At 46.1% G+C, this 25,771-nt stretch overlaps 1 protein-coding gene across 2 annotated transcripts in view; it reads right to left on the bottom strand.

The window, feature by feature from the left end:
• The window catches only part of SAMD4B (sterile alpha motif domain containing 4B), a gene marked incomplete at both ends in the record, with an annotated part of 47,761 nt that overhangs the window by 3,572 nt on the left and 18,418 nt on the right, over window positions 1–25,771 (bottom strand). For both annotated transcript variants that reach the window (XM_080704579.1, XM_080704580.1), the window contains 9 exons: window positions 2,214–2,337; window positions 2,526–2,724; window positions 3,327–3,445; window positions 4,011–4,096; window positions 7,230–7,569; window positions 8,546–8,632; window positions 8,765–8,874; window positions 9,590–9,829; window positions 19,253–19,723. In XM_080704579.1, coding sequence (XP_080560705.1) covers window positions 2,214–2,337; window positions 2,526–2,724; window positions 3,327–3,445; window positions 4,011–4,096; window positions 7,230–7,569; window positions 8,546–8,632; window positions 8,765–8,874; window positions 9,590–9,829; window positions 19,253–19,723 — 1,776 coding nt within the window. The remainder of the gene's footprint in view (window positions 1–2,213; window positions 2,338–2,525; window positions 2,725–3,326; window positions 3,446–4,010; window positions 4,097–7,229; window positions 7,570–8,545; window positions 8,633–8,764; window positions 8,875–9,589; window positions 9,830–19,252; window positions 19,724–25,771) is intronic.

Consider the following 25,771-nt stretch of genomic DNA (forward strand, 5'->3'; position numbering starts at 1 on the left):
TCAGGCCCTCACTGCATCAGGAATAGGTCTGAGCTCTTGATCTGGGTTCAAAGATCCAGCTCTCATCTCCAGCCTCATTCTCAGCACTGTCCACCCAATCCTGACTCAGGTCCTACAAACCCCTTTAATTGTCTCCTAAAAACATCTTTTGAACTTGGACAAGTTGCCTTTTGTTTCAAGATTGGTCACTGGTAAAATGGGACATTCCAGGACTCTTTTATGTGCAATTGGTAAGATTGAATTTAATTTGGGAGTGGTGGTGGTGTGCGTGTACGTGTGTGCATTCGCGTGACTGAACACAGGGACATTCTATCTCCGAGTGACACCTCTAGCCCTTTTTACTTTATTTTGCAACAGGGTCTCACCAGATTGTTGAGTCTTACTATGTTGCTCAGGCTGCCCTTGAACCTGTGATTCTCTTGTATCAGCTTTCCAGTTACTGAGACGACAGGGGTATGCTGCCATGTCTGGCAGATTAAAATTGATAGCAGAGGAATGCTATCTGACAGAGCCCAGCAAACATCACACTGGGAAAAAGTTATTCTTTGGTTCTAGAGTTCATCCATTTGCTCGTTTAACGTTATTTATAGATGCCTGTTAACGTGCCAAGTCCTGTGCTAGGACGAACATGATGGATGGGTTCCCCTGGCTCCTCCAATGGCAGCCCACATAATCTCATACATAAAGAATCCCACTGGGCATGGTGGTGCACACTTGTATTTCCAGCATTTGGGAGGCTGAGACAGAAAGATCACAGTTCAAGGACAGCTTTAGCTACTTAGTGAGGACCTCTGCAACTCAGTGAGAGTGTTTCAAAATAAAGAATAGGGTATATTCATTCGAGTCACCCCTCCATGCCAGTCTGGTATGGAGCTGTACCAATCCTCTGTATTTCTATCTTTCTAATAAACTTCTTTAAATTTTCACACACAAAAAAAAGAATAAAAAATAGGGCTGGGGGTATAGTTTGGAGGTAAAATGCCCCTGGGTCCCATCCCTGGTATAACTAGTAAGTAAGTAAGTAAGTAAGTAAGTAAGTAAGTAAGTAAGCAAGCAAGCAATTTGAGTGAGTGAGTAAGTGAGTGAATGAGTAAGTAAGTAAGTAGGTAAGTAAATAAATAGGGCTGGGGTATATCTCAGAATTAGAATGCCAATGGAACCAACCCCCAGCACCACACACAAACAAAAAACAACAGGTTGGGGATTTAGCTTAGAGGTAAAATGTCCTGGGTTGAACCTCTAGTATCACACAAAAAAAGGGGACAACCAGGCGTGGTGGTTGTAATCCCATTAATTTGTAATCCCATTAATTTGGAAGGCAAAGACAGGATCACAGGTTTATGGCCAGCTTCAGCTACTTAGTGATGCCCTCTGCAATTTAGTGAGACCTTGTTTCTAAATAAAATATAAAATAGGTTGGGGAGTGTAGCCCAGAGGTAGAAAGCCCCTGGGTTCCATCCCCAGTAACACACACACACAACACACATTAAAAAAAAAAAATCATGATATAGTGATGCATGCCTGTAAATCCTAGTACTTAAGAGGCTGAGACAGGAGGACCCACAGCAACTTAGAGCCTCTTTCAAAATAAAATCAAATAAAAAGGGGTAGTGAATAGCTTGGGGGTAGATGCCTCTACAAAACTTCTACAAAATTATAATCTTTTTAGGGCAGTCAGGGTGGAGGAGCCAATCCCACCTTGTTCAGTGAGCAGGGACCCATGGCTGGTATACCTTGGACTCCTCATTCCTCTCTTGCCCACTTAGCCCTCCTGACCTTCCATCCAAGGCTAGTCTGTGAGCAGAAGTAAAAGAGCCCTCCCACTTCAAACACCCTTTAGAGCTCATCTAAGGGGGTGGGTTCACTGGTTCCTGTGTGGTCAATGGCCTCTGAAAAAATGCTGGTGGGCTGATGAGCAGGATTCCCCTCCACTGACACCTCACACTCAAGTCCTTCCAAGCTGAGTATTTAGCCCTGATCCTAACAAAAAGACAATAAGAGATCAACATGAACACACACACACACACACACACACACACACACACACACACACACACACACACGTCCTTTTCGATGATGGGGGGAGATGGGTGCACACCGGTGGGAAGTATGGGGAGAACTGCTCATGCAGTCAAGAAGGGATAGTGAATATAAGATCTAGAACAGTAGGGAAAGGCCAGCTGAGGAGGGTGGTGAGACGGGGGGTACCTCACCTGGAGGGAACATGAGAATGGCCTGGGGTGACGAGTGGACCGGGAGTGAGTGGGTACGCTGCACAGAGCTGCGGCTCTGGCTGGGCATGCTGTTGCTGCCTCCAGGATTGGCAAACCACAGGTTCTGCATAGGGCATGGGAAGAAAAAAATGTGGTGGGTGAGTGGGGAGAAGCTGGGCCCAGGAGTAGTGGTCCTGCCAAAGGGTGCCCTCCCTTCTCAGCAAGGCTTAGGTGTGGACACAGACACACACATCCCAGACACTGCTGCCCCACTCCAGGATCCCCTAGGGCTTCTACTTCCTGCTAACTCACCTGTCGGCCCTGGCCCCCAAGGCTGGGGCTGGTGAGGGCATGTCGGGGAGAGACACCCCCAATGCCCGAGGGGCTCAGTAGGCCCATCCTGCCAGGTGGGAGGGCCCGTGGAGGCAATGGGAACTGCCGCTGGGTCCGCCGGGCCACCCCCATCCCCACAGAGCCAGCTATGGGGAGTGAGTTGGAACCGAATGCCCAGCTGTAAGAGAGAAGGCAGAATGTTAGCTTGGGCAAATGAGGCCCATCTGTCCAACCTCTCCCTCACCTTTTCCCACAACTTCAATGGGTAAGGCAGAACATAAGCAAGGATTCCCTGACCAGTGCCCTAAGCCACACATTTCTATCTCCTCCTGAGCCAGGGATACCACCATGATGGAGATGGGAAGTGTGAAAAATGTGTCCTGTCTATGCACTCAAAAGTGGTTCTCTAAACTTGATTTTCTAAGGGAAGTATTTCTATTATTTTACGCAAGAAGGAATTTCAGAGCCCCCTGCATGTAGGTAAAGAGAAAAAAGGCACATGAAAGGGGCCTGCTTTCCGCCAGCTCAGGGTTTTTTTTTTTTGGTGTGGTGTTACGAAAGAAACTCAGGACCTCAGGCACATTTTGGAAAATTCAACCACTGAGCAATACCCCGAGCCCTTGTATATTATTCTACTGATAACAACACCTTGATTTTCTTCTAAGAAAGTCTTGGCTGGGTGATGTGAATGAGCACAACCAGGATCACAGCCCAGAACACAACCACTCCTCTAAGCACCAATCTACCAAGCACAGGAGCCTAGGGAGGACGCCTGCCTACCCCTTCTGTTGCCGGTAGTTCTGCATGTCCAGTGCGGCTTTGCGTGGGAATGTCCGGAGGAGCTTCAGCACTTGCTGTTTCCAGGACAGTAGCCGCTTCTTCTGCGTCTCTGTGAAAGCCTAAAATTGGGGGGAGGAAAGGAAGCAGGGAGAGGTGCTTCCTTGGGACCTCCTCCTGTCTACTGCTCAGGTCCCACAGTTACCTGCTATGTGCCAGGTGATGCTGGACACAGAGGTGGCTGTGCTCAGGGAGCCAAACTTAGCTGGGGAGACGGGATGTAATCGTAACTGTTCAAAGCTATCCCTTCCAGGGAGGATGAAGAGCAGCAGGCATGAGAAGCCTGACCAATCAGGAGCTTTGGTGAGGGTGTCTCAGATCCAGTCACAAATGTCAGAACTGAGAGCTGAGGGATGGACAGGAGGGAGGGGATTGCTCCTGATCAATTTATATGTAAAGGCTCTAAACTGTTGAGGCTGGCCTCAGATCTGTGGTTTTCCTGTCTCAACCTCCTGCCGAGACTACAGGCACATACCACCATGCCCAGCTGTATTAGGCTCTAAAATGAAGCCTCTGTAGTCAACGCTGGGGAGATGAGGGGCTAGAGAGACAGGCAGATGCTGGAATGCTACTCTGAGAGGGATGAGGCAACCATTCCCTTCTCAAGAGCCCTAGAGAAGGCCTTACCTCATGAGTCAGGCACTTTTCAATGAGCTGGAGGTAACTAGTGATGTTCTCCTCGTCTGGTCGGGACACCAGCAGCTGGGTGCACACTGGGGACACAGGAAAGGGCAGGAGGTTAGCCCCCAGCATCTCCTCTGCCATGCTCCAGTCTCTCTAGCTCCAGCAGCTGGTGTAGGCGAGACAGGAGACATGGGCTGGATGAGTTCTAACTCAAATAACCTGGGTTATCATAATGATACATAAAGCACCCACCACAGTGCCTAGCACAGGCAAAATCAGGCAAAGATGCCTCTTTTATTTTTCTGGGTGGTTCTGAGGATCAAACCCCAGGCCTTAGGCATGCAGGGCAAGCACTCTACCAATGAACCATAACGCCAGCCATTTATAAATTTTTTTTTTTTTTTTGCAGGTCTGGGGATGGAACCCAGGGGCACTTGACCTCCGAGCTATACCCCCTGCCCTATTTTTTATTCTTTATTTTGAAACCGGGTCTCACTGAGTTGCAGAGGGCCTCACGAAGTAGCGGAGGCTGTCCGCGAACCGCGATCCTCCAGTCTCAGCCTCCCGAATGCTGGGATTACAAGCGTGCACAACCACACCTGGCTCATTTATAAAATTTTGAGACAGGGTTTGTTTTCATGTGTGGGTAGTACTGGGTACTACCAAATAGCTGGGACTTTTCGTGAACTGTGATCCTCTGGTAATAGCCTACCGAATGCTGGGATTACAAGTGTGAGCCACCACGCCTGGTCTAATTTTTTTTTTTTTGTAGTATTGGAAATTGAACCCAGGGGCAGGTATTCTACCTTTGAGCTACAGCCCCAGCTCTATTTTTAACTCTTTATTTAGAAACTGGGCCTCACTAAGTAAACTGAGGCTGGTGTTGAACCAAGAATCCTCCTGTCTCAGTCTCCCAAGTACTGGGCCACCATGCCCGGCTCCAACCTAATTTTTTTTTTTTTTTTGGGTGGTACTAGGAGTAGAACCCAGAGGCTTTCTACCTCTGGGCTATACTCCCAGACCTTTTTTTTTTTTTTTTTGGCGGGTCTGGAGACGGAACCCAGGGGCATTCGACCTCCGAGCTACACCCCCTTCCTTACTTTTTATTTTTTATTTTGAAACAGGGTCTAAGTTGCACAGGGCCTAAGAAGCTGAGGCTGTCCACGAACTGTGATCCTCTGGTCTCAGCCTCCTGAATGCTGGGATTAAAAGTGGGCGCCACCACGCCCGGCTCTCCCAGACCTATTTTATATTTTATTTGGAAATAGGGTCTCACTAAGTTGCTGAGAGCCTCACTAAGAAGCTGAGGCGGTCTACGAATCGCGATCCTCCGGTCTCAGCCTCCCGAATGCTGGGATTACAAGTGTGCGCCACCACACCTGGCTCTCCCAGACCTATTTGATATTTTATTTGGAAACAGGGTTTCACTAATTTGCTGAGAGCCTCACTATGTAGCTGAGGCTGGCTTCGAACCTGTGTGATCCTCCTGTCTCAACCTCCCAAGCTCTGGGATTATAAGTGTGCACCACCACGGCTTATTCTTGCTTTTTTTTTTTTTTTTTTTTTTTTTTTGCAGGTCTGGGGGTGGAACCCAGGGGCATTTGACCTCCAAGTTACACCTCCTGACCTATTTTTTATTCTTTATTTTGAAACCGGGTCTCACTGAGTTGAAAAGGGCCTCACTAAGTAGCTGAGGCTGTCCGCGAACCACGATCCTCTGGTCTCAGCCTCCCGAATGCTGGGATTACAAGCGTGCGCCACCATGCCCAGCCTTATTCTTGTTTTTGAAACAGGGTCTCACTAAATTGTGGAAGGCCTTCCAAGTTGCTGAGGCTGGCTGTGAACCCTAAAACTCCTGTGTCAGCCTACAAAGTACTGGGACAGGGTCTCTTTATTTGCCCAGGCTGGGTCTGAATTTGTGATCCTCCTGCCTTGCCCTCCCAAGAAGCTGGGACTATAGGGTTGTGCCACTGATATTGGTTTTATTTGAACTCTTGCAACAGCTACAATCTTGTCAATGTGGGCATATTTAGCTTGAGAAACCTAAGGTTAACCAGAAGGTTAAGTCACTAGTCCCAGGACACACAGCTAAAAAGATCCAGACCTGGTTGAGCATGGTGGCACTCATCTGTAATCCCATACTTGAGAGGCTGAGATAGAAGGCTCAAGCAGGTTTGAGGACAGCCTCAGCAACTTAGTGAGGCCCTCCTTCAAAATAAAACAATAGGAGCCAGGCGTGGTGGCACACGCTTATAATCCCTGCGCTTGGGAGGCTGAGATAGGAGGATCACACAGGTTTGAAGCCAGCCTCAACTACTTAGTGAGGCTCTCAGCAACTTAGTGACACCCTGTTTCCAAATAAAATATAAAATAGCTCTGGGAGTAAAGCCTGGAGGTAGAAAAGCCCCTGGAGTAATAATAATAATAATAATAATAATAATAATAATAATAATCAGCAGCCAGGCTAGGGTAAAGCTCAGAGGTAGAACACTCCCGGGTTCAATCCCTAACACCAAAACAAATAAAAATAAAAACATAAATAAAAGGGTTGGGGGTGTACCCCCCAAAAATAATCTAGACCCAAGTGTAAAGTCTGCTATATCGTGCTATGGCATAGTCATGCTATGCCTTAGGACTGACTAGACCCACCATCCTCATCCCTAGATTTATTGTTCCCTTGGAGAGAATTCCTAGATTTGCTTCCCCTTCTCTGTTCACAACTTTATTGCAAGGCAGTTTTCTGACACATTTCCCATCTTTTTTTTTTTTGCAGAACTGGGGATGGAACTCAGGGGTCTTCTACCTGAGCTACACCTCCAGCCCTATTTTTTATTCTTTATTTGAAACAGGATCTCACTGAGTTGCAGAGGGCCTCACTAAGTAGTTGCTGAGGCTGTCCTCGAACAGAGATCCTACTGTCTCAGCCTCCTAAATGCTGTGGGGCTTTGTATTTTTATTTTTTATTTTTTTTATTGCGGGTCTGGGGATGGAACTCAGGGGCATTCGACCTCCGAGCTATACCCCCTGCCCTATTTTTTATTCTTTATTTTGAAACCGGGTCTCAATGAATTGCAGAGGGCCTCACTAAGTAGTTGAGGCTGTCCGCAAACCGCAATCCTCTGGTCTCAGCCTCCTGAATGCTGGGATTATAAGCGTGCGCCTCCACGCTCGACTAAGGGCTTTGTATTTTTAGATTTGGGGCTAGGTCCTGGCTGGTCTTACCTTTGCCCATCACCCGTGTAAACTGGCTGGGGATGTCTCCGTCGGCGACGGGAGCTGGGGCTGGCTCACTGCCATCAGTGGGAGCTGGAGCTGGTGGAGGGGGGTAGCTCTCTGCAGCCGGAGGGTCATTTGCCTCAGTGCCCTTGTCTGTGCCAGGGTGGGCTAGGGGGCGCTCAGCACCTGGCAGCGGCAGCTCCCCCCGGCCCCCATCCTTAGCAGTAGGGGTGGCAGCAGCAGCAGCCACAGTGGCCTGAAGGACACTGTAGGCCTTGATAGGGGTGATGATGATCTGCTGCAGTTCCTGCAGAGCATTCCGTAGATTTCCACCTTCCAGCACATCCTGCATGAGGACACAGCCAGAGTCACATACAGACCCACAATGAGGCACAAGAGTGTGTACACAAGTGGGGTCAGATGGCTTGGAGAAGGGGTGGCACCTTGGATTCTGGCATGTAGAGAGATCAGGTAAGGGCACCACCATCCCACACAGAGACAAGGAGACACTTGAATGGATATATTCCCTCTTCCCCTTCAAGGTAGAGGTACATGGAATTCAGAAAAAGATAATCTAATGATGGGGCCTCAGGAATCCACCAAAGAGGAACCAAAGATTTAGACTAAGACACTGAAGGGGATGGAAAAATCAGAAGGCAAACAGCAGGGGAAAAGGAGTGCAAATAGAGGAAGGCAGACATGGAAGGAGAGTGAGTGGATGATACATAATCAAATGGAAAGCAATCATACAGAGACACTTTCCTCTATCAGACAGATAGGTCAGAAATGAAAAAGCAAAAGGGGAGAGAAAATGTGGCATTAGAAAGATTCTGGAGCCGGGTGTGGTGGCGCACGCTTGGAATCCCTGCGCTTGGGAGGCTGAGACAGGAGGATCACACAGGTTCGAAACCAGCCTCGGCTACTTAGTGAGGCTCTCAGCAACTTAGTGAGACCCTGTTTCCAAATAAAATATAAAAAAGGTCTGGGAGTATAGCCCGGAGGTAGAAAGCCTCTGGGTTCCACCCCAAGTACCACCACCAAAAAAAAAAAAAAAAAAAAAAAAAAAAAGAAAGATTCTGGAATCACAAACCAGGACAGACAGACAGGAGGGAAGCCTCTTAGCCACCAGTAAGTGAGCTGCTTGATGCCACCTGCACACGATCCCTGGCCTGTACTCTCCAGAGCTGGGACCACTGGAGTTTGGATCTGAGGAGTGGGAGGCTGAAAAGGGAAATGGCTTGGGCAGCTGGCAGCAAGGCTGACCCAAAGCCTGGAGTCTACCGGTCACACTGGTCTTGGAGATGGAGATACCAGGTCCTCACCTTCTCTAGGGACTTGAGGACACTTTGCCTTTCACGCAGCTTCTGGATACTCAGGGCAATCTTATGGCGAGCACCTTTGGTGACATTCTGCGGTAAAAACAGAAGGAAACAGGACACTGAAAATGGGAGGGTAAGGTACTGGGGGGAGTGCCCCAAGTAAAGAGACAGGAAGCTTGGACTGCAGGAGTACTGCCAAATGTTGCTGTTCCTTGGCTTCACCTGTGACTCCAGGTGCTGCTCAGTAAGTGTCATCATCTCCTCGTAGCTCATCTGTGAGAAGAGGGCTGCATACTTATGCAAGCGGAGGCTCTTGAGCCATGAGGGTACATCTGCAGAAAAGGAGAGAAAGTGAAAGGTTAGCAGTTTGACCCTGGTGTTCAGGACTGAGGGAAGTCTGTAGGGAGGAACCAGGAATAAACTACAGGCAGCCTTAAAAGCTGCAGAAAATTGGGAGGGAGTGGGACCACAGCTGCTACTTCATTCACACAGCAAGGCCCTTTTAGGTAACCTCCCCTGGGGCAGCACATCTGACTGAGATGTTAGGTGACCTCACTGATCTGTCTAAACACCTTGGAATCTCTTTTTTTTTTAAGTACTGGGGATTGAACCCAGGGATATTCTACCTCTGAGCTACACCCCCAGTCTTATTCTTTATTCTTTATTTTGAAACGGTCTCACTGAGTTGCAAAAGTTCTAAGTAGCTGAGGCTTTCTCGAACCATGATCCTCTAGTCTCAGCCTCCCAAAATGCTGGGATTAGAAGCATGTGCCACCATGCCCGACTTTGTAACCTCTATCATATCACTTGGCTGTGTCACTGCTTCCCTGTCCGATTCGAGTGTGAGGGCAGGGCCTCTTCGCCATCATACCAGGGCCTGTAGGGTAGATATGAGTTCTCTATAATCTGTCCTGAGCCCAAAGGATAGAAACTACTGTCCTCAGATCTGTGCCCCTCAGGAGGGTAAGCAAGTGGCAGCTAGAACAGTTTTCTATCCTCTAAGCTCCATGGAAGCTCTGGCAGAGGGCTGTGCTGTCCAAATCGTACCTTTCATACCACTGCCGTCCTCCTGGAAAGTGTTCCGGCTGGAGCCCTGTTCCTCTGTCTGCTCACTGCCAGAGGAGGCCACGCTGCTCTGGGGCGAGAGGGGTGCGTGGTCGGGCGTGGTGAAAGCAGCCCGAGCACCGAGCTCCTCTGGACTCGGCCACTCACCAGGGGCCTGGGGACTCGTAGGGATGAGAGACATGGAGCGCTTCAGTGGGCTAGGGTGGATTTGGCAGGGGAGACCTAACCAGAGAGGAAGAAGCAAGAGGTCAGGCCTGGAGATCTGACAAGAGACCTGCTCCAAGTACTGTAATGGCACTCAGCTCTACACTCCTCCAAGGGGAAAGGACACTGAATCTAAGAACTGCCCGCCAGATACTGCTCACCCCTTCACCCCACCACCCAATCCCCAGCAAGCTGCCAGCCACTTCTCCAAACCTCCTCACTTCCTCCACTAGCTCTGTCCAAGCCCCAGCGTCCCTGGCTGTAATCATCACCAGAGCCTCTCACTGGTTTCTTCATTTTTGTCTTCTACAGTCCCCTTCCCTCAAAGCAGCCACACTGATCCTTCTACAAGTGCTTAAATCCCTGTGTCTTCCTTCATGCTGAGAACAAAATTCAAACTCTTCCAAAAGTCTAAAAAGCCACGTGGGCCCTGGCCCCTGTCCATCTCTGACCTCTCATCTTGCACACCCAGCCCTTGCTTCATGCCTTTCTAGCCTTTGCCCCTCCCAAACCCCAATCCGTTCCCGGAACACTCAAGCTTATTCCAAAGGACTTTTATGTCCTTCCCCCCTCAGCCCCTTATTTTTCTGTGGTTCTAGGGGTGGAACCCAGGGCCTCACACATGCTAGGCAAGCGATTTACCAGTGAGCCACTCACTTTTTTTTGTACTGCGGATCTACATCCCCAGCCCTATTTTTTATTCTTTATTTTGAAACAGGGTCTTGCTAAGTTGCATAGGGCCTCACTAAGTAGCTGAGACTGGTTGGTCATGAACCCATGCACCTGCAATCCTCCTGTCTCAGTCTCTCAAGTACTGGGATTACAAGTATTCACCACCATGTTTGGCTTCTTTCTTTTTATTTTTGTTATTGATAATTGAACCAGGACCATTGTACCTCTGCGCTACACTCAAACCCTATTTTATTTTATTTTTTGCGGGTCTGGGGATGGAACCCAGGGGCATTAGACCTCTCAGCTACACCTCCTGCCCCATTTTTTTTTAAATTCTTTACTTTTTTATTTTTTATTTTGAAGATTTAAAGAAGTTTATTAAGATAGAAATACAAAAGGTTACAGTTTGGAGAAACTGTCCCCGGGGACCCCTGTTAGGGTTCCGGACACATTTTCCCTCAAACCACACACACACACACACAAAAAAAAAAAAAAAAAAAAAAAAACCACAGAAAAAGATAAAAAAGATAAAAAGAAGATTAAAAGGCACAGGGTTCTTGTCCTGAGCTAAGGATAAATAAACATTAGCCCGGACTCTTGCTGAAGATTTAAAGAAGTTTATTAAAAAGATAGAAATACAGAAGACAGTTACAGCGCCATACCATTCAAGAGTGGCATGGGGGGTGGTTGGAATGAATTCACCCTTTTTTATTCTTTACTTTGAAACTGGGTCTCACTGAGTTGCAAGGGGCCTTACTAAGTAGCTGAGGCTGTCCGCGAACCGCGATCCTCTGGTCTCAGCCTCCCAAATGCTAGGATTACAAGTGTGTGCCACCACACCCGGCTCCTATTTTATTTTTATTTGGAAACAGGGTCTTGCCAGGTTGATGAAAGCCTCACTATTTGCTGAGGCTGTTCTCGAACCTGTCATCCTCTTGTCTCTGCCTACCAAGAACTGGTATTACAGGCACTATCACAGTGATCTGGGGTCCAACTTTTTAACTATTCCTAAGATAGGGCAGGTTCTCAGTAGTTTGCAGACTTTCCCACATGCCCTTGCCTCTGCCTAGTCACTCACTGCCCTCCCATCTTCTTTCTCCTCCAGCTGCTTCTGCCCTCATGCCTCACTCCTGCATCCCTTCCACAGCTGCAAGCCCAGTGCTTGCTGTCCTCTTCTCTAGCCAGCCCCCTGCACTGGAGTGTGGAGGAGGACAACTTAGCTCAATCATTTCTGCATTCTTGGGATCAGGCACAGGGAATGACACACAAAGATCCTGTTTCAAAAATAAAGACTAAAAGACTAAAAATTAGGGCTAGGGGTGTAGCTTGGAGGTACAATGCCCCTGGGTTCCATCCCCAGTATTGAAAAAGAAAAAAAAAAGAGAGAAAGAGAAAGAGAGAGGGGGGGGTTAGGGGGGAGAGAGAGAGAGAAAGGAAGAAAGAAAAAGAAAAAAGAAGCGGGTGCTAAAAGGCCCTGTATTCCTTCAACACAGGAAATGTATAAGTATCTCAAATCAGCCTGGAGAAAGAAAAAAGGAAACAAAGGCAAAAAGCATGGGTAGGTGAGGACATCAAGACCAAGGAAGTTAAAGTCCTTTGCCCTAGTTCCCACAGGGAGTTGAGAGGCAGAGACAGAGAGCCTGGGCCTTGTTTCGAATAGAAAACCTGGGGTTCCTGCCAAGGCTCCATTGATACCCAGCCCAGGAAGTAGGGCCAACCTGGTGCAGGACCCAAAACACCTTCTGTCACTATCTGTGACAACACTGAGGTTCAAAGCCAGAAATCACCTGAGGGAGAAAGCTGTGCACTGGGCCACCCCATGAAGCTAGCTTCAGCCTCTACCCCCTGCCCAGGACTTCTGGGGTCCTCTGTTCAGGATTCCTTCTAAGTCTAGACTCCCTTGTCCTGGTTTCTGCCCCACTTAGAACTCCTAGAGAAAGATGGCACATTCTGGGTGGATCTTGGGAGGGCTAGAGGACCTCAATACAGGCCTTTGTGCCTGTCTTGGTGACTCTGGCCTCTTCCTTCCTCCTTTCTCAGCCAAGAAGGGGGCAGGCAAGGCTGAGAGGGCAGGAAATTACTCTGATTGGAATGACCGTGTAGTTCCTGAGGAGTCTTGCTTGGTCCTGTGCTGGGGTAGAGACTGGCCACAGCCTGAGAATTATAAAAACAGAAATGCTGGCCAGGACCTCGTACTCTCCAAGAAACCCTGGTCTGTCCTTGGCAGCATCCCAAACCACCCAGCCTGCCCTCCCAAGTCAATCCTTGTTTCCCACTCAAAAATATTTTAATGGTTTCCTGTTTCCTGCAAGTGCCTGAAATCTAAAAGCACCACTCCCAAGTCATTACCCTAAGACTTGAATTCAAATCCTGTTATGTATCTCTGAACCGTGTGCTCTTTGGCAGATTACTTCATTCATTTCTCTACCACCATTTCCAAAGGGGCATGGTCCATTTCCATAGGGGCATGGTAGACACATGTATATGTATCTGCTACTATTACTCATGTAAATCTGTCCTTTTCTCTTTAATTTGCCACCCCTGTGCCTTTGATTCATGCTATGCCCTCTACCTAGAATACACAATTCTTTTCTTCCTTTTGGTCCAAACCCTTATCTAACACTGTTCAAGTTTGGTCCTTTAAAGCTCTTGGTGATGTAGATCAGTAGTAGAATACATGCCTAGAATGTGCAAGGGCATGGGTTTGATCCCCAGCACTGCCAAAGAGGGAAAAACAAACCAGGGAGCCCAGAAAGTGTGGGGAGGTCACTCTGCTAGGGTGACCCATCCTTCTGAGATTTGAGCATCTTCAGGAGGGTTGCTTCTAGTAGAGTAGTGTAGCACAACAGTTCAACATGTGAGCTCTAGAACCAGATTCTCTGGATTTAAATTCTGGCTCCACTATCTTGGGCAAGTGACTTTTCTGATATTCAGCCAAGATATTGAATTTATAGGTATAAAGTTATCAGAATGAGCAGGCATGGTGGTGCATGCTTGTAATTCTAGAATTTGGGAAGCTGAGACATGAGGATCGCAGGTTTGTGGCTAGCCTCAGCAACCTTGTGAGGACCTCTGCAACTTAGTGAGACCCAGTTTTAAATAAAAAACAGGGCTGGGGGCGCACACTTGTAATCCCAGCATTTGGGAGGCTGAGACTGAAGGATCACGGCTCGCAGACAGCCTCAACTATTTAGTGAGGCCCTCCGCAACTTAGTGAGACCATTTCAAAAATAAAAAATAAAAAATAGGGCAAGGGGTGTAGCTCGGAGGTTGAATGTTCCTGGGTTCCATCTCTAGACCCGCACAAATAAATAAATTATAATTAAAAAGAAAAAACAGGGCTGGGGGTATAGCTCAGAGTAGAATGCCCCTGGGTTCAATCTCCAGGACCACAACTCCCCCCATCTGCAAAATGGGGATTGAGCCCAGGGGCATTCTACCTCTGAGCTACACTCCTAGACCTATTTTTTATTCTTTATTTGAAACAGGATCTCACTATGTTGCAAAGGGCTTCACTAAGTACTAACTGAGGCTGTCCTTGAACCACGATCCTCCCATCTCAGCCTCCTAAATGCTGGGATTACACCTGGCCCTATTTCTTATTCTTTATTTTGAATCAGAGTCTCACTAAGTTGTGGAAGACCTCGCTAAGTAGCTGAGGCTCGCTGCAAACCTGAGATTCTTCTGTCTCAGCCTCCCAAGTACAGGGATTACAAGCATTCACCACCAAACCTGGCTTAAATATTTCTTTTTTTTTTTTTTTTGTGGTACTGGGGGTGGAACCCAGAGACTTTCTACCTCTGGGCTATACTCCCAGACCCATTTTATATTTTATTTGGAAACAGGGTCTCACTAAGTAGCCGAGGCTGGCTTCGAACCTGCGCGATCCTCCTGTCTCAGCCTCCCAAGCGCGGGGATTACAAGCGTGCGCCACCACGCCCGGCTTGGCTTAAATATTTCTAAAGTAGTATTATCACTTCAACCTCTTCAACCTTGTGTTCTAAGACTGGAAAAGAAAGTCCAAAATACTTCAAGTTGCTAGAGTTCCCTGGAAATGCTCTCCTACCCCATCATCCCAGGTTTTCAACAGAAGCCAGGAAGGACACAGGCTGATCACGACATCCACATTCACTGGGGAAGAAACATGCTCAGAGCCTAATATAAACCAGGCACCAGAGACCCAGGCTTCCTCTCCTCCTCTAATATTTGTTACATTTCAGTGCCTCTCTATCCTAGCCCTAATGAGGAGCCTAACCACCCTGAACTTAATAACTTCTAACACATGACTCAGGTCATGCCACCTTACTATAGTCTATGGTTAGGCAAAACCACCCTCGCTTAGTTTTTCTTTCTTTCTTTTCCTTTTTTTTATTTTTTATTTATTATTTTTTTTGGTGGTACTGGGGGTGGAACCCAGAGGCTTTCTACCTCTGGGCCATACTCCCAAACCTTTTGTATATTTTATTTGGAAACAAGGTCTCACAGAGTTACTGAAAGCCTCACTAAGTAGCTGAGGCTGGCTTCGAACCCGTGCGATCCTCCTGTCTCAGCTTCCCAAGCGCGGGGATTACAAGCGTGCGCCACCACACCTGGCTTGCTTGCTTTCTTTTTTTTTTTTAACTGGGAGTGGAACCCAGGGGCATTCTACCCCTATTTTTTTATTCTTTATTTTGAAACAGGGCCTCATTGAGTTACAAAGGGCCTCATTAAGTAGCTGTCCGTGAACTGTGATCCTCCTGTCTCAGCCTCCCAAATGCTGGGTTTACAAGTGTGCGCCACCATGCCTGGCTCAAAAAAAAAAAAAAAAAAAAAAAAAAAAAAAAAAAAGCTGGTTGTGGTGGCACATGCTTGTAATCTCAGCATTTGGGAGGCTGAGACAGGAGGATCGCAGTTCACGGACAGCTACTTAATGAGGCCCTTTGCAACTCGATGAGACCCTGTTTCAAAATAAAGAATAAAAAAAATAGGGCTGGGGTATATAGCTCAGAGGTAGAATGCCTCTGGGTTTCATCCCTAATATCACAAAAAAAGGAAAAAGAAAAAAGAAAAAAAAAAAAAAAAAAAGAAGTAGGCATGGTGACACATGCCTGTAATCCCAGTACTTGGGAGGCTGAGACAAGTGGAGTGGCAAGTTCTGGAACAGCCTTGACAATAGAGCAATAGAGCAAGACTCTAAGCAACTTAATGAGAGAGTCTCTGTTTCAAACTAAAAAAAAAATTAAAATAAATAGGGCTGAGGACATGGCTCTGAGAATTCACTTGAGTTCAATCCTCAGTACCAAAAAAGAAAAAGAAAGAGTGAGTGTGTGAGTCTCTCTGAGGCAGGCATGGTGGTACATCCTTGTAATCCCAATACATGGGACGTTGAGACCAGAGGATTGCAGGTTCAAGACCAGCCTTGGCAACTAATATTGCAGCTCTCCCCAACTCAGTGAGACCCTGTTTCAAAATAAAAAAATAAAATAAAATAAAATAGGGCTGGGGGTGTAGCTAGGTAGTAGAATGCCCCTTCCATCCTCAGTAACACACACACACCCCATGAAAAGGAAAAAGAAGGAATAGGGTCTCTTTAGATTTGAGTCTCATTACACCTTGCTGAGGCTGTCCCTGAACTTGTGATCCTCCAGCCTTAGACCCCAAGTACAAAGATTACAGCATGTGCCACCATACCAAGCCCTCCCTTACCCTGTTTAATATTTGTTTTTTTTTGTGTGTGTGTTTGTGTGTGTGGTACTGGGGGTTGAACCCAGGGGCATTCTACCTCCAAGCTACACCCACAGCCCCATTTTATTAATTATTTTGCGGGTCTGGGGATGGAACCCAGGAGCATTAGACCTCCGAGCTACACCCCCTGCCCTATTTTTTATTCTTTATTTTGAAACAGGGTCTCATTAAATTACAGAGGGCCTTACTAAGCAGCTGAAGCTGTCCACGAACTGCGATCCTGTGGTCTTAGCCTCCCAAATGCTGGGATTACAAGCATGCAGCACCACGCCCGGTCCCATTTTATTTTTTATTTATTCTTTTAATTAATTATTATTATTTGCAGTACTGGGGATTGAAACCCAGGGGCATTCATTCTACCTGAGTTAACACCCATAGCCCTATTTATTTATTTTTTAATTCTTTACTTTGAAACAGGGACTCACTAAGCTGTAGAGGGCCTAAGTAGCTGAGGCTGGCCACAAACCTGCCATCCTACTGTCTCAACTTCCCAAATACTGGGATTACAAGTGTGTACCATCAAGTCCGGCTCTAGTGTGCTTTATTATTTGGAAACAGGGTCTCCCTAAGTTGCTGATAGCCTTACTAAATAGGGGAGGCTGATTTCAAACCTGTGATCCTACTGTCTCTTCCTCCCAAGTACTGGGATTACAGGCATGTGCCTCCACACTTGGCTAAGAGAGCCTTTTCAATCCCACTAGTTGGCAGGAAAGCACAGTGGTCACAGGCAGGTTCTGTCCTCAGAATGTTTGAGTCAGTTCAACCATTTTTTTTTATGATCTTGAATATACAACTTCACCTCTCTGAGTCTCAGTGTTCTTATCTGTTAAAAACAGGACTAATGCCGGGTGTGGTGGTGCGCTCTTGTAATCCCAATGCTTGGGAGGCGGAGACAGGAGGATTACGCTGGTTCGGCTGGCTTAAGAGACCCTGTTTCCATGTAAAAATATAAAATAGGTCTGGGAGTGTAGCCCGGAGGTAGAAGGGTTCCATCCCCAGTACCACCAAAAAAAAAAAAAAAAAAAAAAAAAAAAAGGACTAATGAAGCCAGGAGTGGTGGTGCCTGTAATCCCAGTACTTGAAAGGCTGAGATAGGAGGATCACAGATTTGAGGATAGCATTAGCATAGTGAAGTTATTACCAACCTAGCAAGACCTTGTTTCAAAATGAAAATAAAATAGAACTGAGGTTCCTGTAGCTTGGAGGTAAAAATGTTTCTGGATTCTATCCCCAGTACCCCTCACCCACCTCACCCATTCACCCCCACACTCACAAAAGATTCATGATATAACTCCAATGAAGATTAAATGAATCTATCTGAAAGTTTTTATCACACCGGGCATGGTGGTACATGCCTGTAATCCCACTACTTGGGAGGCTGAGACAGAAGGAATGTAGATTTAAGCACAGCCTAAGCAACTTCAGGAGACTCTCAGCAACCTAGAGAGACCCTGTTTCAAGCAAAAAATAACAAAAGGGCTGGGGGTACAGAGGTAGAATGTCTCTGGTTTCAATCCTCAGTAACACACAAATATTTTATATTTGTATATGTACAAATATAATGTATACCAACTATTGGTATAATTATTTGCCAATGAAAACATGAAGAAAGGCCAGGCATGGTAGCGTGCCCTTGTAATCCCAGTACTTGGGAGGCTGAGACAGGAGGATCACAGGTTCGTGGCCAGCCTCAACTACTTAGTGAGATCCACCTTGTTTCAAAATAAAGAATAAAAATAGGGCTGGGGTGTAGTTCAGAGGTAGAATGCCCCTGGGTTCAATTCCCATTAACTAACACACACACACACACACACACACACACACACACACACACACACACACACACACACGAGTACCTAGTACATACAGTCAATGCTCAAAAACATTACACATCATTATCATCATCATCATCATCATCATCATCATCATCATCACCTTCTTGTGTGAAGTATGTCTTTTGGTTGTGTAAGTGTATGGTACTGGGGATGAACCCAATGATATGTTACCACTGAACTACATCATTAGACCCTTTTACTTATTATTTTACTTTGGAACTGGGGGTTGAACCCAGAAGCATTCTACCTCTGAGCTACAACATCCCCAGCCTTTTTTATTTATTTGTGTTTTGTGGTACTGGGGAACCAGTACCCAGGTGTTCTACCTATTAGCTATACTCCCTGACTGATTTTATTAATCTGGGAAAAGGGTCTCACTAAATTGTAGTCTTGCTAAATTACTGAGACTGGCTTTGAACCTGCGACTCTCCTGTCTCAGCCTCCCAAGTATCTAAGATTAAAAGTATGTGCCAACACACCAGCATGAGTTATGCCTTATATGCAGACAAATTTACAAACCAATTTCTCAGAAACAAGGCTATAATCTGAGGCCAAATATAAAATCCAGTTAACTAGCAGGGGCCTCAGAAAATGTCATCTGTCATAAACTTAAGGAACTCAGATGCTATGTAAAAGAAATGGGTAGGTCGGGGCAAGTGCACGTGTACCAAGATTAAGGCGGAGAGGAGGGGGATGATACTCAGTTCCCTCTTTTTTGTTTTGGTACTGGAGGTTGAAACGAGGGACATTCTATCTCTGAGCTACAACCTCAGCCCTTCGCACTTTATTTTGAAACAGGGTCTCATTAAGTTGCTTAGGATAGCCTCGAACCTGCAATCTCAGCCTCCCAAGTACTGGGATTAGAGGTATGTATCACCACACTTGGCTTAGTGCCTTCTGCTGCTACTGAGAACACAGGCCTTCTATCGTCAAACTTCTTGAGAAAAGTTGGAAATCTAATTTTTTGGGAAAACCATATACCACCAAAATTATTTTAAAAACATATCAAAATGAAAACAAAGTGTGGGTTCAATAAAACATGTCTGTAGGTCAGACTCAGATCTGGGAATGCCAATTCACAACCTTCACACTGTCTAATAATGCTGAAGTCCAGAGGTTATGTATGGCAATTGCCCTAGACCACAGTGAGTGAAAACAGCCCAGTGTGACCACTTTCACCTAGGCATAGGCTCTTAGGATACCCCCTCACCTGTGTTTGCATTGCTCCCAATACTGTTGATGGCTGGCGGCACTGAGCTGGAAGTGTGGAAGGGCACATGTCCGTTTTCTCGGGGTGGCTTGTCCTGCCAGCCTGGCCCTGCTTCTCCAGGGCTCAGCTCTGCAGGTCCTCCCCACTCATCTGAGCTCTGGCGTGAGTGGTAGGAGGGCTCTGGCCGGGTGCGGAAGCCACTAGCCAGTCGCTCTTCCAGGTGGCTCAGCCAGAGTGCCAGCGCATTGCGGTCCTCCAGTGTGGTGGCTGGGTGGATGAGGGCATAAGAGAGCAACTGGCGGCTCTCCTCAATGAAGGCATTGCTCTCAATCGAGTAGGCCAGCACTTTCTGCAGCAGCCTCATGTACTCCGACTTGGCCTCCGTGTTGCCTGGCTGAAGCAGGGGCAGGTGGGACAGCAGGAGGGACACCACCTTCTCTTTGGACTCTTGTTGCCACTGGCTGACAATGGCTATAAAGGAAGTAAGAGGGAATGTCAGGAAAGTCTAGGTGAAAAATTTAAGAGAGCTATAAAATTTAAGAGAGCTATTCCTCCAGCTCCAATCCCCTTTCCTTTCTGTTCTTGATTTTTTTGTACTGGGGGTTGAACCCAGGAGTCTTCTACCTCTGGGCTACACCTCTAGCTCTATTTTATTATTTTATTTGGAAATAGGGTCTCTCTAAGTTACAGAAAGCCTGAAAGCCTCACTAAGTTGCTGAGGTTCGCTTTGAGCCTGTGATCCTCCTTGTCTCAGCCTCCGAAGTACTGGGATTACAGGTGTGCACCACCAAACCCAATTATGTTCAAGACTCTTAAGGTCAAGGTTAAACATACTCACTGTGCTTCTAGCATAACTTTTCCTGGTTCTATCACTCCTGTTCTTTTTTGTTGTGATGGTGGTGGTGGTGGTACTGGGGCTTGAACTCAGGAGCATTTTACCTCCGAGTTATACCTTAACCCTAATTTTTTTTTTAATTTTGCGATACTGGGAATGGAACCCAGGGGCATTCTACCTCCGAACTACACTCCCAGTCTTATGTTTTAGTTTTTTTTTTTTTTTGAAACAGGGTCTCAATGAGTTGCAAAGGGCCTCCCTAAGTAGCTGAGGCTGTCCGTGAACCAGGATCCTCCAAGGTCTCAGCCTCTGGAATGCTGGGATTATAAGCGTGCACCACCACGCCCAGCCTGTCCCAACCTTTTTATTTTGAAACATGGTTTTTGCTAGGTTGATAAGAGTCTCATACTTGCTGAGGCTGTCCTCAACCCTTTGATCCCTGTCTCAGCCTCTCAAATTATGGGATTATAGGTGTGCACCACCACATCTAGTTTATTACTTCTTTTCTCAAAAACTTGCACTGATACTCCCCCCCCCCCACCCTGGATTCAGCCAAACTTGCCACTTTGGAATCTAAGTTTCTCCTGTTGCCCCAGGCCTGTTCTTCGCTGTACCCCCCTCTATCATCAGGGTCTCTATTCCCTTTCTTCATTAAAACAGCCTCTTCCTTAGCTGGGCGTGGTGGCACACACTTATAATCTCAGCATTTGAGAGGCTGAGATGGGAGGATCACGGTTTGCAGACAGCCTCCGCTACTTAGTAAGGCTCTTTGCAACTCAGTGAGACTCAGTTTCAAAATAAAGAATAAAAATTAGGGCTGGGGGTGTAGCTCAGAGTTAGAATGCCCTTGGGTTCCATCCCCATTACCATAAAACAAAACAAAAACCCCAAAACAACAACAATAACAAAAACCCAGCCTCTTCCTGAATGGGAAAGGTAATGGAATAAAGTAGTTAAAAGCTTGGGCTCTGGAGTCAGATGATCAGAACTCCTCAACCTACTAGCTAGAACTTGTATAAATCACTTTAAACCTCATCAAATACTAATTTTTTTTTTTTACCTATGAAACAAGGGAGATAAGTATAGTGCCCAGTTTACAGTGATGCTTTTGAAACTCAATGAGATAATAATGAATGGGAAGTGGTCTGAAATTCAGAACACAATAAATGCTGCCTAATGTCTTTTCAACTGGTCTCTCTGCTTCTAATTCACCCCTCCCTTTCAATCTATCCCATATGTACAGATGGATTTACCTTCCTGTATCATAGGATGATATGCTCCTGACTAGGAGTTTACAATGGAAACCAGCGCCAGACTCATAGCCAGGCATTCCCCCCATCTCCTATTCCTCTAGATAAAGACTCAGCTCAGGATACTGTATTCTTTGGGGCTTTCTCTACACTAATCCAAATTTCTATACTTTAGCTGCAATTTAAAGCCTTAGCCCACAGCGTCTTTCCTCCTATTTTTTTTTTTTTTTTTTTTTTTTTACCTTTTGTGTGTGTGTGGTACTGGGATTGAGCCCAGGGGCATTCTACCTTTGAGCTACCCCCACCCCCACCCTATTTTACTTTGAAACAGAATCTTCCTAGGTGATGTGAGTCTCAAGAGTTGCTAAGGCTATCGTCAACCTGTGATCTTCCTGTCTTAGCCTCTACACCCAGCTACATTTTTTTTTTTTTTTTTTTTGTACTGGGGATGGAATCCAGGGGCATTATACATCTGAGCTACACCCCCAGCCCTATATTTTAGTCTTTTATTTTTTATATTTGAAGTACTGGGGATGGAACCCAGGGACATTCTACCTCCAAGTTAACACCCCTCAGCCCTATTTTATTCTTTTTTTTTTTTTTAATTTTTGGTAGTACCAGGGGTGGAACCCAGAGGCTTTCTACCTCCAGGCTATATTCCCAGACCTATTTATATATATATATATATATATATATATATATATATATATATATATATATATATATATATATTTTATTTGGAAACAGGGTCTCACTAAGTTGCTGAGAGCCTCACTAAGTAGCTGAGACTGGCTTCAAAACTGCGCAATCCTCCTGTCTCAGCCTCCCAAGCATGGGGATTACAAGCATGTGCCACCATGTCGGGCTTTATTTTTGAAACAAGAGTCTCACTGAGTTGCAGAAGGCCTCACTAAGTAGCTGAGATTGTCTGCAAACCGTGACCCTCCAGTCTCAGCCTCCCAAATGCTAGGATTACAAGTGCACCACACCCGGCAGTCTTTTTATTTTTGAAACAGGGTCTCACAGAGTTATAAAGGTACTGGCTAAGTAGTTGAGGCTGTCCTGAGTTGCGAGGAGCCTTGCAAAGTAGATGAGGCTGTCTGTGGACTGTAATACTTTGGTCTCTGCCTCCCAAATCCTGGGATTACAAGCATGTGCCACCATGCCCAGCCTCTCTCTCTCTCTCTCTTTTTTTTTTTTTTAAATGAGAGACAAATAAAAAGATAACAAACTATTTCACCAATTTAAGTATCAAACTGAGTGGAGCCCAAGCTAATCTCTATATTGTTCCAATTTTAACCTATGTTCTGCTGAAGTAATAATCATATCTTTAGATTACCTAAACCTGTATTACTCCAGAGAGCCTCCCAGAGTGCCTCAGTGATCTTGACCTCTCCTTCCTATCCCATTATTTGAGCCTGAGTAATGAGCCAGGTTTCCCCCTTGCCAGGAGGTATCTTCCTCAAAATAAGGCCCCAGGCCGGCTGCATAAAGGAAGCTCTGGGAAGGAACTGTTATAGGTCAGATTGTCCCCCTCAAAAACCTTGTTATGGGAGGCTGGACTTGGTGGTACACACTTGTAATCCCAGTACTTGGAGGGCTGAAAGGGGAGGATTACAGGTTCAAGACCAGTCTCAGCAACTTAGTGAGGCTCAGTACTCTAGTGAGACCCTATTTCAAAACAAAAAGTTAACAAGGGTTGAGGGTAAAACTCAAAGGTAGAATGTCCCTAGGATCAATCCCCAGTATCACTAAAAAAACCTTGATATGGGACTTGGCACAGTAGTGTATACCTATCATCCCAATTACTTGAGAGGCTGAGCTAGGAATATTTTAAATTCAAGGATAGCCTGGACAATTTAGTGAGCTCCTGTAATTAAAAAAAAAAAGCCCAAACACCTGTAATCCCAGTACTCAGGAGGCTGAGATAGTAGGATTGCAGGTTCAAAGCCAGCTTCAGCAGTTTAGTGAGGCCCTGTTTCAAAATAAAAAGTAAAACCAGGCTTGGTGGTGCATGCTTATAATCCCAGTACTTGGGAGGCTGAGAAAGGACTGCAGGTTCGCAGCCAGCCTCTGCTACTTAGTGAGGCCCTCTGAAACTTAGTGTGACCTGTTTCCAAAAAATAGGGCTGGGAATGTAGTTAAGAGGTAGAATGCTCCTGGGTTCAATTCCCAGTACCCTCCACCCCCCCCCCCACACACACACAAAGCTGGGGTTTGTAGCTCAGACATAGAATGTCCCTGGGTTCAATCCCTAGTAACTAACACACATGCAACACACACACACACACACACACACACACACACACACACACACACACACAGGCTAGGTGCCATGGTAAACATTTGTAATCCTAGTACTTGGAGAGTCTGAAACAGGAAGATTGTGATTCAAGGCTAGCCCTTGCAACTTAGTGAGGCCCTCAGCAATTTAGTGAGAACTTGTTTCTCCTCCCTCCGTCCATCCCTTTTCCCTCCTTCCCTCTCTCCTTTTCTCCTTCCTTCCTTCCTTTCACTATGGATTGAACCCAGGGGCATTCTATCTTCAAGCTATACCCCAGCCCTATTTTTTTTTAAATTTTTATTGAATTCATTTTTTTGGCACGGGCGCGCGTGTGTGTGTAGGGGGGGTACTAGAGGTGGAATCCAGCTATACTCCCAGACCTATTTTATACTTTGTTTGGAAACAGGGTCTCACTAAGTTGCTGAGTGTCTCACTAAATAGCTGAGGCTGGCTTCGAACCTGTGTAATCCTCCTGTCTCAGCATGGGGATTACAAGCGTACACACCACCATGCCTGGCCCCAGCTCTATTTTTAATTTTTATTTTGAAACATGGTCTCACTAGATTGATGACACTCTCACTACTTGCTGATCTTTCTGTCTCAGCCTCCCAAGCACTGGGATTATAGGCATCTACTACCACACCTGGCTTATTTTCTATTTTGAAACAGGATCTAAGTTGCTGAGGGCCTTGCTAAGTTGAAGCTGGCCTCGAACTTGCAACCTTCCTGTCTCAGCCTCCGGAGTCCTGAATTTACAGGTGTATGCCACTGTACCCAACTGAGAGCCTGTTTCAACATAAAAAAATTAAAATAGGGCTGGGGGTGTAGCTTGTTGGTAGATTGCCCCTAGGTCCAAATAAAAAACGGGGGGGGGGGTGATGGGGATGTAACTTAGTGGTACAGTACCCTGGGTTTAACCCCAGTACTGCAAAACAAACAAACAAACAAACAAACAAACAAACAAACAAAAAAGTGTGTTGTTACTCTGTGACTAGCTAAACAAATGAAAGAATGAAGATGATGCTGACTAAGCAAGGGAGAGGGAGTTCTGAGAGATGTGCTAATAGTGAGCTCCTGAAAAGAGGCAGAAGAACTGCTCTAAAATGGATGAAGCTACAATCCCAAAGGGTGGTGATGAAAAAGGGTAGGCAGAGATTTGGCTTCTGTCACTTCGTCATGTGACACCGAGCAAGAGTAATCACTTCACTGAGAATCATCAAAAGGAATTAAGTGAGAGCAGAGCACCAATCAAGTCCTCAGGAAATATTAGATGCTTTTACTTTTGTTCTAGTTGGATCTGGAATGTTCCTCAAAGGCTCATGTGTTGAAAGAAGGCTCAATTCAGCAATGTTCAGAGATGGGGCTCTGGGGAAGTGACCGGATCTGAAGACTGAATTCTTCAATGGATTAAGCCATAGATGGGTTCATAGTTATGATACTGTTGGGAGCTGGAGGAAACTTTAGGAGGTAGGGCTTAGCTGGAGGAAGTAGGTCACTGGGAGTGTGTCCTGGAAGGATGTATCTTGTTCTAGGCCCCTTTTTCCTCTTCTTCCTGGCTGCCATGCAGTGAGCAGCTCTGCTCTAACACTGCCCTTTCTGCCATGATGTTCCACCTCAGCACAGGCCCAGAGCAATGTAGCCAGCCAGCCATGAACTGAGATCTCTGAAACTAAGAGCAAAAATGAGTCTTTTCTCCATGCTGATGTTCTCAGGCACTTTGTCGGAGACAGAATGCTGATGAACACAACTAGTATCACGGGTAGTATATCTTACAGTAGCTCCTTCCCTTCAAATACACATAAATTCTTTTTTCTTTTCTTTTTTTTTTTTTTGGTGGTACTGGGGGTGGAACCCAGAGGCTTTCTACCTCCAGGCTACACTCTCAGACCTATTTTATACTTTATTTGGTAAAAAAAAAGTATATTCTTAGGCCTAGAAGCTCTAGTCTCCTTTACCCATAATACAAAAGGGCTACATACATAGAAACTTGAAAAATGCCCCTTCTGTACCCCTTTCTCATAATGACCTGCTGAGAAATCTGTGGCATGGAACTCACATTCACCTTCTTGGTTTTTCTTTTCTTCTTGGTGGTATCAGGGATTACACTCAGGGCACTCTATCTCTGGGTTCCCCAATACACCCTTTTTATT

Source organism: Muscardinus avellanarius (genome assembly GCF_963383645.1).
Source record: "Muscardinus avellanarius genome assembly, chromosome: 10".
Lineage (NCBI taxonomy): Eukaryota > Metazoa > Chordata > Mammalia > Rodentia > Gliridae > Muscardinus > Muscardinus avellanarius.